General features: G+C 41.4%; 1 protein-coding gene across 1 annotated transcript; it reads left to right on the top strand.

Moving 5' to 3' along the window:
* The first annotated feature begins 6,453 nt into the window (after positions 1-6,453).
* Positions 6,454-14,634, top strand: gpr4 (G protein-coupled receptor 4). Its single transcript, XM_039787130.1, is given in 4 exon segments — positions 6,454-7,283; positions 9,622-9,886; positions 10,724-11,250; positions 11,252-14,634. Coding segments are annotated over 4 exon segments (1,101 nt in total). The 5' UTR covers positions 6,454-7,154; the 3' UTR covers positions 11,432-14,634.
* Positions 14,635-15,463: the final 829 nt, after the last annotated feature.

Genomic DNA, 15,463 nt, shown 5'->3' with positions numbered 1-15,463 from the left:
TCACTTTGTAAACCTATAACGTGCACAAAAAAGATATATAACAAAAAGGAAAGGGGAAAAGCCAAAAAGCATAATATGAGCACTTTCAGACACTTAATTGTTAAGAGAAGACTATGGACATGGCTGTTTTATTGTTTTTTTGTTTGTTTTGTTGTGAACTTGAATGTCATCTTCTGTGAAGAAGACTGCAGTTACAAAAGAGAAACTACATGGCAGGTTATAGATATAAGTTATTGTTACATTATGTTCTTAATAAATGTTTTAAATTTGACAATGTAGTGAGGTACATTGCGAACAAAGATATTAGATATTATAATGAATAAAAGTCTAATCTAAAAATGGCATAGTAATATGTGCTTTAAAAAATATAAATGTAAAAATTGAGACTCAAATCAAACCGAGACCTTAGAATCGAAAATGTAATCGAATCGAGGATTTGGCGAATCGTGACACCCTTATTACTCACTCAATCGTGACTTGACTTGTGTCGACACAAATTCAGTGACTTTGCTTTGAACTTAAAAGCTATAGTGCGTAGTTTCTGCCGCCACAATGAGGAATTCTAAGTAATGATAACAAAACTGTCAGCGCGTCCACATGATACAAGCATTACGTGACCGCGCACCGACGCCACGCCCCCTTCACACAGTTGCTAGTAGCCAAGGAGGACACAGAGGATTACAAAAGCATGGTTGACTCTTCAGAAGAGGAAATTATCTTCACTTGAGTTTCTGCGTGGGAAAATCACCGGACGACACAATCTTCTGAACATATCCATACTGAGAAATACATAGAGAGTTGTGTTGAGTTGATGGTCTTAATTAGCTTTGTAGCAACTCATTTGGCCATGGCTTGAATGTAACGGATGTTCAATAATATCAAAAAGTTACGCACTAAAGCTTTACCGTTGACGTTCAACATCGACAGCTCAATTTTGAATTGTAATGTTGGTCTGACGTACAAAAGAAGCATCTTTGACGGTTTGGCTTGTGAGTCACATATCTCATGTTATGTTGTTTGTTGTTCCTGGTGGCTCCGGGAGTTTTAGTCTGCGCAGGTTGGGTTGTGATATTCAGAGTTAAGTAGGGCTGGGTATCGCAAATAATTCCCCGGATCGATTCGAATCTGATTCACAAGGCCCCAATTTGATTACATTTCCGACTCGATAACAAGTATTGTTTCAGTTACAATACCACTTGGATATAACAAATTATCAGAGAACTTATCCTTTAAACTGTACAAGCAATCTTCAAATATGTTTTCTAAAACACCAGGTTTGCATTATGAATTAACCCCCAAAAAGTGTGTTTAAATTACTTTTTACATAACGGGAGATTATATTACAACACATTCTCACACCCAACTCGTAAAATAAGGACGTTCGGTCAGGAGCCTTTCTCGTTACATATTTTACATATTAAAAGATTGATTTCAGGATTTTATTAATCAATATCAAATCACAAAAAAAAGATTTATTTTATTTGGAAATTCGATTATTTTAACCCAGCATAGTTAACTGGATCAAGACCATTAGAGCCAAAAGTCTGAACAATGGGAGGAGTGTAGCAGGGAAGTGAAGGGAAGAAAAATACATAGTAGGTGAAGGACGGAGATGTGTTGGTGTGTGTGTGTGTGTGGTATGTTAATGTGTGTATGTATATACTGTATATGAGTGTGTGCTGACAACCAGCTTGACGTCTGCATGGCTGCCTTGACCTAATCTCCTCTGGCAGCAGATCAGACGCTGCTGTGTTGCACCGGACGGTACAGAACAGGTTGATATAGGCCTCCATTGTACACACACACACACACACACACACACACACACACACACACACACACACACACACACACACACACGCTTTCTTAATTCCTAATCACTAATAAACCTCTTGAACCTCTTTCCAGCTGTGAACTGTGGCCTCAGTTACAATATGTCCCTGTGTACTTTTGCACGTTTTTCCCAGAGGAATACAGAACGTTTTGGCCAATAAGCTCATTAAAACACAGACTGCACAGGGAGAGTTGTGAAAAGAAATGATGGCAAGAAAGCAAAAAAGCTGCGTGAAAAACAGAGGAATTGGCCCACAGTGTTGGGCCAGAAATGGGTTAATCAAAGTGAAAACAACACGGAGCAGGAGTCACTCAGAACTGTAGACCATCTGGCTTTATTTCATGCAGAAGGTAGTTAGAAGAGTACAAAGCAGTGTGTCTGAACAGTCACCACACTCTGCAGGTGTGTGTGTATAACTACGGCTGGGTACCAAATTCAATACTTTTCAGGCGCCGACCAGATTGCCTCCATAGTATCGAGTATCGAAAAATGCCTTGTCATTCAAAAGCGAATTTCTATACCTAAGGAGTAAATCTCATGAGCATCAGTGAGCCAATAAGCATGGGTCATGCTTCTAGCAAGATCTACTAATTTTTGTGATTGGCTGTCAAACGTTACATGTCGTAGAGACACATGGATTTAATGAATTTGGTATTGAAAAAAAGGTATCAGGAACCGGTATCCAAGTCTGGGTATTGGTATCAGTACCGGTACTGGAAAGGTTTTAATGATACCCACCACTATGTGTAACATAACAGTCCTCTGTGACTGTGAGCGTCATGACTCTGTTCAACTGTGTCAGAAACAGGCTGAATGTTTGATGAGCCTGCCAGCTGCTGCTTACTGACCTCTCAGGAAGTCAAACGCATATTCTCACTCACATCTACAGACACACATGAACACGAACCACAACACCAACAGAGAGAGTTGGGTATGTGTTGCCATCACATGCAAACGCTGTGTGATAAACATCTGTAATTGACAGAACAAACCCCATTTTTAGTGACAGGGTGGACAAAGATAACACAAGTGATTTTTTGCTACGCTAGGAAACAAACCTATATCTCTCTGTGTTTGTCATATTGCTTAGGTAAATGAGGACTGACAGCGAGCCCTTTAGCAATTCACCACACCCCAAACTTCCCCTCTGTAGCTGATGGCTGGAGTGTTGTCCTACTTTTGTCTGAACTGACTGAAAGTTCCCATAGTTTGATGTGAGCACAAAGCCAGAATCACACCCTTCCCTCGACTTACACTGAGAGCAGACATTAAAGGTCCTGTGTGTAACGTGTTTAGTTGTTCATTATCAAAATCTGTGTTGCCCGTTCACAAACTTGTCCTTTTTCATGAATATTTACCTCCACCATCGATTCCAAGTGTTCCTTTTGGCTTGAAATTTTACGTTTGCATTCGCATGAACTGGGGTAGACGCTCCATATTCATGCACCATCTTGACATACGTTAGCCGGTAAGGGACATACAGGACATACTGCTCTGCCTTTCGCGTATTCGCTGTCACATGATAAACTCACAGGCTGCTAATGCTGCTAATGGGTATCATAGCTTCCCGGCCCCGGCGACTTTGAAGAAGGAAACATGGAGGACAACGTATTCAAAATCCAAATTTCAGGAACAAGAGTCTTCTTCTTCGCCCATAAAAAGAAAAAGGATATTGAAAAGAGGAAGAGACCGACTTTTTGAAGCGTGAAGGCTACCCTAGCTGTAATACGTACTTTGAACTGCGTGGTGCAAGAGAGTTGATATATATACGATATGATCTCAACGCTAGATGGAAGAAATTCTTACATTGGACCTTTAAGTGATAAGGTTACTTGGCAGTGGTTTTGTCACTGGCATGTGTATCTAAAAAGGAAGTGAGGTCACTCTGTGGTGCTCGGTGGTGACAGATGCGATCTCAGTGTGTGTGCTGTGACTGCAGGGTGACAAATTCACACTTTGACTCATGTTCTAAATGTTCATTCTCAGAAAGTTGCTTTGGTTCAAAACATAGAATTGGAGTTAAAAAGTGTCTTAGTACATTTACTCAAGTACTGTACTTAAGTACAATTTAAAAAAGATACTGGTATTTTATTTCTATATTTATTTTATCAACTCAAGTTAGTTAAACTACTTGCAACAGGACTGCTAGAGGAAGTATTTCTGTTATGGAATTAGACTCACAATCACAAAAAAACTCCAATAATGGTCCTTAAAACCTTCAGAGAAAGAGTAAAGTTTCCCTAAAATGGTAAAAACAAAGACTTGCTAGCGTTCCACTGTGAGAAAGCTAAGGAACATGGGATGTGGAACAGTACAAACAAACCTTTCTAGGGAATTTGAAGGAAAATCAAGACACTTTACCTCCAGCTTTTTATGCGTTGACAGTGAAACCATCGACACAACTGGAACATGTGGAATGCTTACAAAGCAAACGAGTTTTTGTGAAAATTGTAGGTTGATGGTACTTCCAACAGAGTTAGGACCCAGTTGTGGTTCAGCTTATCAACATGGGTGTTTCCCCAAACAAAAATTATTTGACAAGGCCACTTTAGAAATGACCTAACTTAATGTGTGCGGTTGTTTGTATGCCTATTATGTACTGGGTCAGCTCTGTCCAAAGTAACTGTTCCACACCAGCGACTGTCACATTATCACAGCCTGAAGCCGTTTCCTTCACAGATCTTTAAACTGTTTTGCTGTGTGGTGACAGACATCTCTGAAGGCTCTTGCTGGGACTTTTAGCCAGGAAGTGAACACTGACTCAGTGTGCCTGCCATTTTCTTTGGAAAAGGGCTACCTTGCTTCCTAGTGTGTTTACATGCAGTTTAAAAAAAACGAACGGTTAAGGCAATACCCTAACTTCTCAAACGCCATGTAAACACCTTACCCCGGTTAAAATCGGAGTTCTAATAACCCGGTAAACTGAGGTAGAGAACTCCTTTAGTAACCGGGGTATCCCTCCATGTATAAACCTTAACCGGGCTATGATCGGTTTAAGCTGCCCTCCCCACCCCTCCTTTTGAACCCGATATACTCCGTCAGCGCGCGTGTCATTGCTATGACACCATACAACAAAACAGCATTACCCTAATCAGTGGGCCATCTGCAGCAAAGGGCCTGCGGTCCGTCTATTTAACTCGATGGTTTAGCCAATCATTACTATTGTAATCTGATATCTACTGATCTAAGAGGAATGAAAAGAAGCTGAAACATACATAAACTCTGAAGGAAGGTAGTTCCCAGTGCTTACAACATGTTACAGTAAAGTGATTGAAAGCATATGTGGACTCATATCAGCCATATGCAAAAATATTGAAGCAGCCCAAGATGTATAAACAGAAGTTGACCTCGGACTGTAAAGTGAGAAGTCGAGAAGTGAAACAGGAACTGAGCTGCCATCCTGCGCTGTCTCTCTCTCTCTCTCTCTCTCTCTCTCTCTACCTACCTACTGTACATGCATATTCATGTTTATATGAATGCTTTCATAATGCTTATCATATGCCCTGGACTCTGTTGGCACTCTAAGCAAGGTATTTTTGTGCCTGTACGGCAGGTCAGCATTTTCTGTGTTATCATACCAGATGTTAGAAAGTCACTGGACAAATGTCACCCAGGTAAACTGTTGCTGCATCACTGTACCTGTTACATAAAGTCTTCCTCTCTGTGCCTCTTTCTTACATTTCTACTGTATCTCAGTCCATCGGCGCAAAAGAATCCAATATATCCGAGAGAAAAGGGTCTGACTGTATGTGTTGAGGGTGTGTTCATTCCAGGCAGTTTGGAGTGGTTTGTTTTCACCGCGAGAGGGATTCCTTTCACTTCAAATAACCAAACGCCTAACTGCAGGTCTGAGTCTTGTGACAAGAAATCCTAGTGCGTTTAAAGTATATGTAAACTAAATGTAGAGCACAGCAAATAAATACAGGAAATGTAACACAAAGTTTAATGGTTGGGGTGTAAGGAGAGCTTGGCATCTGACAAGGCAAGCAGGCAAAATGAAGGACAAACTGCAGTCTTGACAGATTTTCTGTTTATTTCTCCATTCCTGAATGGTATGAGCACTGGAGGATGTAAATTGCTGCACAAAGAGCATCGTGTTCAGTTAACTTTATTACTTAATTTAATGCTGTTCAGCCACACATTGTCCAAACCCAAAGAACTTTTAATTAAAATTCCAGTTTCCAAAGATACTCAAAACTGTCAGCGAAATGTGTAGAAAATGATGTACAAGAGATCTACAATACTGTAGTTCCATTTGTTTGTATGGTCTTGGGTTTGAATAATTCAGCTTTGATAAGGAGCTGAGACCAGCTCATACAGATATGATGCTGTCAGACAAGACACAATAGTAAAACTTGCATTTAACATTAAATAGGTAGGAATGGCCTCTGTTATCTCATTCCTATTTATCTTATTCATGTCGCTTTTTTATAGTTCTCTTATTTTAGGTAGATCATGTCCTATGCAATAAATACATTTAGTCTTTGTTTTGTTTTGTAGTATGTTTAATTATAAAGCAACATAATTTAACAGGGTGTTTTTTTTTTTTTTTTTTTTTTTTTTTTGTTTTTTTTTTTTTTTTTTTTTTTTTGGGGGGTTTTCGGGGGTCCGGGGTAAGCGGGTGGCCTCTTGGCTCCATAGTGGTGAAGCTCTGTAAAGCCATTCTTGTGTTTTAGTGCAAGCATCCCCAAGGAGTTTTGTGTGTCATCGGGACCTTGAGACACACCCACACACACACACACACACACACACACACACACACACACACACACACACACACACACACACACACACACACACACACACACACACACATACACACACACACATTGATGTTCAGCCTCTCCTTTTTAGAGTAAAACCTGGCAGACCTCTTATCTCTAAAAGATTGATGAGGCTCTGTACAGGCGCAGGAGGCCTGGCATAGCGTCGATAAGGCAGATTTTATTTCGCTACATTTTATCCCTCGCTCCTTCCTTTCTTCTCTTTTCCTCCATGTTGAGGGACACAAGGGCTGGCTATGAAGCGTGAATGAGGATTACGACATGGCAAGGCCCCTGGGCGAGAAGGATAGTGTTTTAAGAAAAAAGGAAGCATGAAATGCCCCGGACATGACAGTTCTCTTGTCTTCTGTTGCTCACGTCAGACAGCCGTGTGGTAGCCGAGCAGAACGCCAGAGTCGGCATGTCACTGTCAAACTGCTGGAGCTGGAATATAGTGAAACTACAGAGGGACACTCAGAGCTGAGAGGAGCTGAACACACACACATCCCACACCTGCACACACTCACAAACACACTCAGAGCATTTCACACGTGACAATGTGCAACATCACCTTCTGTGATGTGGACAGTAAGGTGGACCAGTTCTTCCAGCCCACGCTCTACATCATAGTCATTGTTCTGGGGCTGCCCACCAACTGCATGGCATTGTGGGCAGCCTACATGCAGGTGAGGAGGACACACACTCACACACACACACACACACACACACACACACACACACACACACACACACACACACACACACACACACACACACACACACACACACACACACACACACATGCAGCTAATATAGTGGCATCTATCTACTAAAGCGAGACGTATCTGTATGTATGTATGTATGTATGTATGTATGCGTGTGTTAGTCTGTCTTTGGGGGGAACCTGCACGTCACACGCAGACCCCACACACAGAACGCTTAACAGCAGGGGGGACTCCAGTACAGTTTTTCCTGCTTCCAACGTTACATCCAACATTACATGATTGCTGGATATTGCTGCCAACACTAAGTATCAAACAAAAGCCAGACACTATATCATATTAAGTTGCTGTGAGCTGTAGCCTACATTCACCACTTCTAACCAGAGCCAGAACATAAGTTGAACAGGGCAGACACAGCAGTTTTTATCAGACTCAACCTGGGTCGGGCTAATTATTAAATAAAACTTACAACACTAATAACATTACCGTCGCCAAAATACCCCCGCGGATCAAATCCCCTACTTCCCCGTTAACTGTCAAGCCACTAAACATGTATGGAAATTAACACCTCTGCTGAAGTGTTAAATTCGTTAATGATCATACGACACGAGACAACACTGCCTCTCTCTCTCTCTCTCTCTCTCTCTCTCTCTCTCTCTAGTAGCCTAGACTGTAAGTCAGCAGCAGCCTATACAGTGGAGTTGCATATTAAGTGGTTTGGGGTCCTTCTGTAAGTAATTTTGGGGTACAATTTGGTTTTGAAGAATTCTACAAGCATCAATGCCACAGGCCAAGCAATCGGCCCGTTCCAAACAGGCACATTTTCAACGGCCACTGTACTAGTTTTAGATAAATAACATACAAGTAATGTAATGAGTTCTAGCTCAGATTATTTTGTACTTTTTTTATACACTACTTTATAACCTAAATATTAATGATTAAAATCATTATTAAAATCAGTCCCTGCTTTCATGTGTGAAGCAAGGGCAACACTTAGTAGTAGTAGTAGTAGTAGTAGTAGTAGCAGCTTTAATGTGTGGGCTGGCTGCTCATTAAACAATGTTCGATTTTCTGTAAATGACAGAAGAAGGGAAGTCATGTAATGAGTTTTGTAACTAATTACTGTTACTATAAAGTAATAGGTAACATAAATGTCACTGTGTAATAACAGCTTTTCCATGTAACATGTCTGACATGGTTAGCTACATACAGTCAAAGGAGCACTGGTGATATTTTCTCATACAGCATAAAACATTTCCAGTGTTTCCCACAGACTGTCAGTTTACTTTGGCAGCAGCAGACAGAATTGTTATTGACTTTTCATTCAAGAAAGTTCACCAACTCATAAAAGTGAGTGACATTTCAACATATTTTTTTGCTTCCATCTCAGCATCAAGGCCACTTCTCCAACTTCTAAACACCCACTTTCTACATTCAGTTTGAGCCCTGGCCCAAGCACAGCACGACTCGAAGCACAGGTGCGCTGTGTCATGGGTGCATTGTGGTTATTGTAGTTCCTACACACCCTTCAGTGCTCGGCAGCATTAACTGCATTGCTGAGAGCCACCAGCTTCGTAAATCACAACACCTGAACTGAATCCAAAACCTGAACATACTTGGCGTGCTGTTTATTTACCAGGGCAGTTTAACTATGCTGCTTAAATATTAACATTGTAATATGAATACTGCATGGGAAACAGAACTGTCTCCTAGTAGCTGGATGTGAATCCAAGTGCTGACAAATCAAATTAGAAAAGCTTAATGGAAGCTATAAAAAGGACAAGTTTAACTGCTGCTGGCGAAATATCTGTCCATCTCTCTCTCATTTACAAGCCCAAGTGGTGGTTGTACGCTCATAAGTGGCAGTATATTACCAAGTGCACTTCTTTGTTTTTAAAGGCATTGGATATATTCATCTTTATGAGACACTATACAACAATAGTACATTCAGACATAATCAGTCATTTAAAGACTTTGCATTTCTTCCATGTTTTGACTTTCACGAGGCTAAATGATTTAGAGCTCATGGAAATACACACATCAGTTTCTGTCACGTTTTAAAAATGTGCATGAAAAGCAGACACAGACACTGCATGAGTCCACACTTATGAATCTTTTCCTGACGGTTTAACTTAACTAAAAGCACAGATGTTGAACAAAACACTCTAAACCCTCTCTATAATTGCACATTGTTTCTATTTTCATCCATTTGTCTTCTTTACCCCAACTCTTACTCCTGCCTCCTTATCCTTTCCTCCCTTCATCTTTCCCCTCCTTCCCTTCATCACATTCATCCCTCCAGGTACGGCAACGCAATGAGCTCGGCATCTACCTGATCAACCTGTCAGTGGCTGACCTCCTCTACATTACCACTCTTCCTCTGTGGATCGACTACTTCCTGCAGCACGATGACTGGATCCACGGTCAGGAGAGCTGCAAGCTATTTGGCTTCATCTTCTACACCAACATCTACGTCAGCATCGCCTTCCTCTGCTGTATATCACTGGACAGGTACCTGGCCGTAGCATATCCACTGCGCTTTGGCAAGGTTCGACGAATCAAAACAGGTATGTTGGGCTAAGGATCGGCTTTTCCTTTTTACGTAATAAAAAAAATGCTAAAACTAATCAAAATGAATTATGCTTTAGTTAAGCTTGGTTAAAGAGGTGTAATTACATCATTAGCACTTCTGATGGATGAATCTAAAATGAAACATTTATTGGAAGGAAAAGCTCCAGTAAAATGAGTCAGTGCTTTCCTATCTGACAAATGGGGTACTGCATCTCATCCTGTTTTTGCAGGATAAAGATGCATTTGACGATAATTTCCTCAAATTGTGCTGCTGCTGAGCCCGCTGAGTGGATGTGCGTCTTCAAATCTGCCATTCCCTGACATAACAGGAAATTAAGTTTGTGTAGAGATAAGATCACTTCCATGTCAAAAGAAGTTTCTATAAATAACTAATTAAAAGGATGCCTGCTGAAGTCATTACTTTTAATAATATGTAATGATACGTACCTTAAGCCCATTTCAAAAAACAGCTTTTCTAGAAATACAAAATAATTAATTCTCTTTTTTTTTTACTACTAATTTGAATGGAAACTCTTTATATGAGTCACAGTGAGGCTCTCAAATACCATTTCATAAAGTATTGTATCCTGTAGATAACATTTTTCTTTAAAACAGATGGTATTCAGCCTACTGTTGAACTGGTGAAATTAATTATTACTTAGGTACATTGTGTCACTCAATCAATTGAAAGTTGAGGACTCTTTTAGCTGCGTTTATGTGTCTCATTTCAGAGCACCCTGTTTTCTTTCAATACAATATTCACACAGAAGTTGCTGCAAAGTCAAACATTTCTCACTCCTCTTCTTTCCTCTCCTCTGCTGAACGTCCTGCAGCTATCCTGGTCAGCATCATGGTGTGGACAATTGAGATCGTAGCCAACTCTGCTCCTCTCTTCCACGATGAGCTCTTCCAGGATCGATTCAACCACACTTTCTGCTTTGAGAAGTATCCCATGCAGGACTGGGTGGCAGGGATGAACCTCTACAGGACATTTCTGGGCTTTCTCGCTCCATGGACAGCCATGCTTGTCGCCTACCGTGGGATCCTGGTAGCAGTGCGCTGCAACGTCTCAACAGAGCGTCAGGAAAAGGCCAAAATTCAACGTCTGGCGTTGAGTCTGATCCTGATCGTTTTGCTCTGCTTTGGACCGTACCACATCCTCCTGCTGGTGCGGAGTGTCATGTTTCTAAAGAAGCCATGTGACTGCAGCTCAGAGGAGAGCTTGTTTGCAGCGTACCATGTATCATTGGCGCTGACCAGCCTCAACTGCGTTGCCGACCCCATTTTGTACTGTTTTGTCAACGAGGGGGCGAGGCACGACGTTGGCCGAGCTCTCTCAGCTTTACTTTCTGCAGCTTCAACAGCGCCTCCCCCCCCCCCCCCCCCCCCACACGCCCACACCCCCCCGCCCCCCCCCCCCCCCCCCGCCGGCGGGGAGATTTTGCACGCTGGTGAGAGACAAGACAAACAGCTACAAGACAGAACTGGTGGCTCTGAAGGAGGAGTGTCTACAGATGACCATCCTCAGTGTTAGGAAGTGACTTCAACCGGGAATATACAGTACTGTAGGAAGTCCAAACTGCTCAGCACAGTGGATGGAGGAAGCTCCTAACACTGACAGGGTCTGATGTCTTCTGGCCTGACAGGCTGGAATCACATGCATTTATGAGGCTGTAGAATTTTTAGGTGAAAGCTTCCACTAAATGGCACATTTACTAGCCAGAATGGGAATGAGATTCATGAAAGATATATTGCCTCTAGCCATGGTAGCAGCCCCTGACATTGAAATGCTTACACACCAGAAAACAAAATTGTCGGGTGAATGAACATTTGAGAGTCTATTTTTGCTATTGTTAAAGATCCTTACCATTAGTGGGGCAATGAGGGTGGCATTGAGGACAAGTCATGTTGAAAATCAAAAGGGTTTATCCTTTGTTCGGCGACCACAGACAGCTTGTCAGGCTCAGTCCTTTGTTGCTGATTTGTTACAACGTCCATTACTTCAAGCTGTAGTTTGTCAGACCTCTGCACAGCTGCACTGCATGCTAATGTTAACATGCTATATTATCATCAATCAGGATTCAGCAATAAGCTTCAGAGGTATTCTCGTGAAGTGTTCAACCGGAGGAAATGTTGACCTGCAGCTGGCGCTGTATGAAATGTCAGGGGATCACCAAAGTCCTCAGGATTCAGCCACGGTGGACCACCAATGTCTGTACCAAATTTAATTCCAATCCATCCAGTAGATTTTGAGATATTTCAGTCTGGACCAAAACAGATCAACAGACCAGCTGACATCCCTGCAGTCATCTCACTGGTGCAGCTAACAAGGATCTTATCAATCACCCACTGTGCCAGGAGTCATTGACAAGGCCTCGGAAGACATTCTTGAATATTTAAGTGGAAAAATTTAAACACACTACATTCTGCATGGCTGAATATTGTTAATGGTCTGAGAGGAGGCACCTTTGACTTCAGACTGCATGAATGCACCACTTTGGAATATGGAAGAAGAGCAGGAGGGTAATAAAAAAGATTGTAGGTTAATGGTCAATAAAATTATTTGAATGCTTGTTGGAAACGTTTTAACTGTTTATTAGTTTTTTTTAAGAAAATAATGAAGCCATATAAAGTACCTCAGCTCGTAAACTGTGATAGCAAGAAGGCTGAAAGTAGAAGTGTCATGCAAGCAATGTTTTTTCTCTTTCATTTTTAACACAGACAGGACGACAATTAAGAACTCCTAAACCAAAGCCCGCATTCAGCTCAGAAGAAAGTCAAATAAATCAGTTATACTTAAACTACATTATGTTCAGCCTGTTCTCATGAACCATACGTTCGAAAATCTATGAAAAAATTAAGCACTGTAATTCGTATGACTTCCATGTTGTTGTTTTTTGCTGTGTGCACCAATTGATTGGTGCTGTATAAGAACGCGGCTGGCGTTACAAGACTTTCAAGCCAAGGAGCGGAGTTCGCTTCCCAGGGAAAACAAAAGACTTTCAGCCAGGAAATGCGTGTTCCTTGGGAGTGTTTTAATTCAAACCACAATCGTTTTCCTAAACTTAACTAGTCGTTTCGGTGCCTAAACTTAACTTTCATCGTCGCGTAACACTTACTTTTTGTTGCCTAAACTTAACCGCAATCTCTGCCGAAACGACCGGCAGCTCGCGGGGTTCTGTACCCAGTACACAGTCACCTATTCTCGGGTAACTGAACCACCAACTACCGCTGACCTGACGGAGAACTAGCTACGACCAGTAGCTCCCTGTGCTCTGTACCCGGCACACAGTCACCTATTCTCGGGTAACTGAACCACCAACAATGATCGGCAGCTCGCAGTGCTCTGTACCCGGCACACGGTCACCTATTCTTATGTAACTGAACCACTAACTTCCGCTGACCTGACGGAGCCGGTGTCGCAGAGCTCTGTAGCGGCTAAACACATCTACCAACTGCTGCTGATACGATAAGCTGGGACGGAGGTCTGTAGCCGCGTCACAAAGCTCTGTAGCGGCCCAAACAATTAGCAACTGCCGCTCGGCGTCACAGACCTCTGTAGCAGATGTCACGTGACCAGCTGGCGGTCTCCTAGTTTTCGTATGATATCATACGTTTTAGTGTGCATAACGTTTCGTGCGATAACTATACGAACGCGTTCATGAGAATGTGTTGTTATGTTAAGAGCACTGTGGGGCAGAAAAACAGCCTTTACTGAAACTGTGTTGCCAGAGAACCATCTCTCAACCTCCATGAATCCAAACTACATGCTTAGGCTTTGGTAAAGGCAATCCACAGTTGACCTCATACTGTTTACATTCCTATTTCAGACAGATGCCTTCTAACGTGAACTGTCCCAAAATTCCTAATAATATACAGAACATTGTCTTTTTCATTTTTGAGTCATTTTTCTCATCACACAAAATGTTTTTCAGATCTTCGTTTTCCCTAAAGGAAAGATTTATACATTCGTTCTTCATTCAAGTAACACTCCAGGCTGCTAAAAGCTTGTCATATTAGGGAAACAAATTAAGAGAAATTTTTTCTGTAATGTCAAAAGTCTGATAAGAAAATTAAGAAATACTTAAAAAAAACATCTCCAGTGGTCAGCAGAACTGTGGCAGCAGCCATTGAAGGTCTGTGGCAGCATTCAAAACAGCAGTGTACCACTCATTCTTTTTTTATGATTTATTTAAAAATCAACATTTAAATAAAAGGTACAATAAGCATGTCCCTCCTTTTGTGTGTGAAGCTGATTGTTGTTAAGTGATACTGACAATTTGTGGTCCGCCAACACTGGATTAGCTGCTATATTTTTCCATAGTATATTAACTACTTTCTGAAGTTCTTATGTACAGTGAGCACTGTCAGGGCCAGAAAAAAAAAAGAAATCCTGAAAAAATGTTCATGTGCAGTGCATTTACAACGATTTGACATTAAATTGATGTTCCTTTTCCTATAGTTGACAGCTTATTTTTACAGTAAATCCAACACAAAGTGCCCAAACATAGCATTTTACAACAGTTGGGATGCCAAAACTTAATGGCTGCCTCTACAACAGAGCGTTGAATACTGTACATAAAGAAAGTATAGGTGTCACTGAAGAGTCAGACTGGTGCTACCTTTACACGTGGCCGGCTATTTTCATAAACGGACATTTCAACCTCTCCGTTTTCAAAAATAACATCGTGCACAGCTGTCAGTTTTCAGAAAAGTGTTCGTTTACACGTACCCGTGTATATATGCCGTCAAGAGCACGCCAAATCTGTAGGTGGCAGTGTAACGAGAAGCTCAAGCCCACGTTAGCCAATCAGAATCCTGAAAATAGCAACAACAGCAACGAATCACTTCCTCTCTCTTCTCTTCCTCACTTCCTCAGCTGCCTAAACCTCCGTTTGTCTCAGTTTACATGCAAACGTGCAAACAAAGTTGTCCAAAATCTCCACTCTGGCCGGAGTTTTTAGAAAGAATTGTTTTCAGAGGCGAATTCTCCGTTTGCGTGTAAACGAAGGGCACAAACGAAGGGAAATGTCTCAGTTTTTCAAAATAACCATGTACGTGTGAACAGGGCCCTAGCTATCGGAGCAGACGCATCTTCAACTTCTAAAATCAGGTTATAGCTGTCAGTTTGAATTTTAAACTTTCTCTGTTTGCTCGTATGTCCAAATTCTCTCTTTTTCCCCGTTTTTGCAAATCAGTGGTAATAACATTTCAACAAATTGTCTGTTTCCATACAGAGTGTCCTGCTATTTGTTCAGATACATATCAATGGCATACTAACTTTCCTTGTGTGAAGTATTATGGCTACTCAGTAATTTCATGGTGAAAGTTTTGGAAAGTGCCTAAGCGATCCCAGCAACACATTTCTTTTTTTTTATTTCTTTTTTTTTATATTGTCTTGGCATGAAGAAATTCCACTACCCAGCGCAATTATGTTAAGGCAGGTTTTTTGGAGACTTTCAGCTCCTCAGTGTTCACTTCAAATGCTGATGTGTTCCATTGCTTTTGTTGTGCATCTGCATGTCAGTCTGAGAGAGGAGGTACCAGGCTTCAAAATGTGTATTTGTTCATCA

Source organism: Perca fluviatilis, chromosome 2 (genome assembly GCF_010015445.1).
Source record: "Perca fluviatilis chromosome 2, GENO_Pfluv_1.0, whole genome shotgun sequence".
NCBI classification, from domain to species: domain Eukaryota; kingdom Metazoa; phylum Chordata; class Actinopteri; order Perciformes; family Percidae; genus Perca; species Perca fluviatilis.
This window is presented reverse-complemented; position numbering and strand designations above follow the sequence as displayed.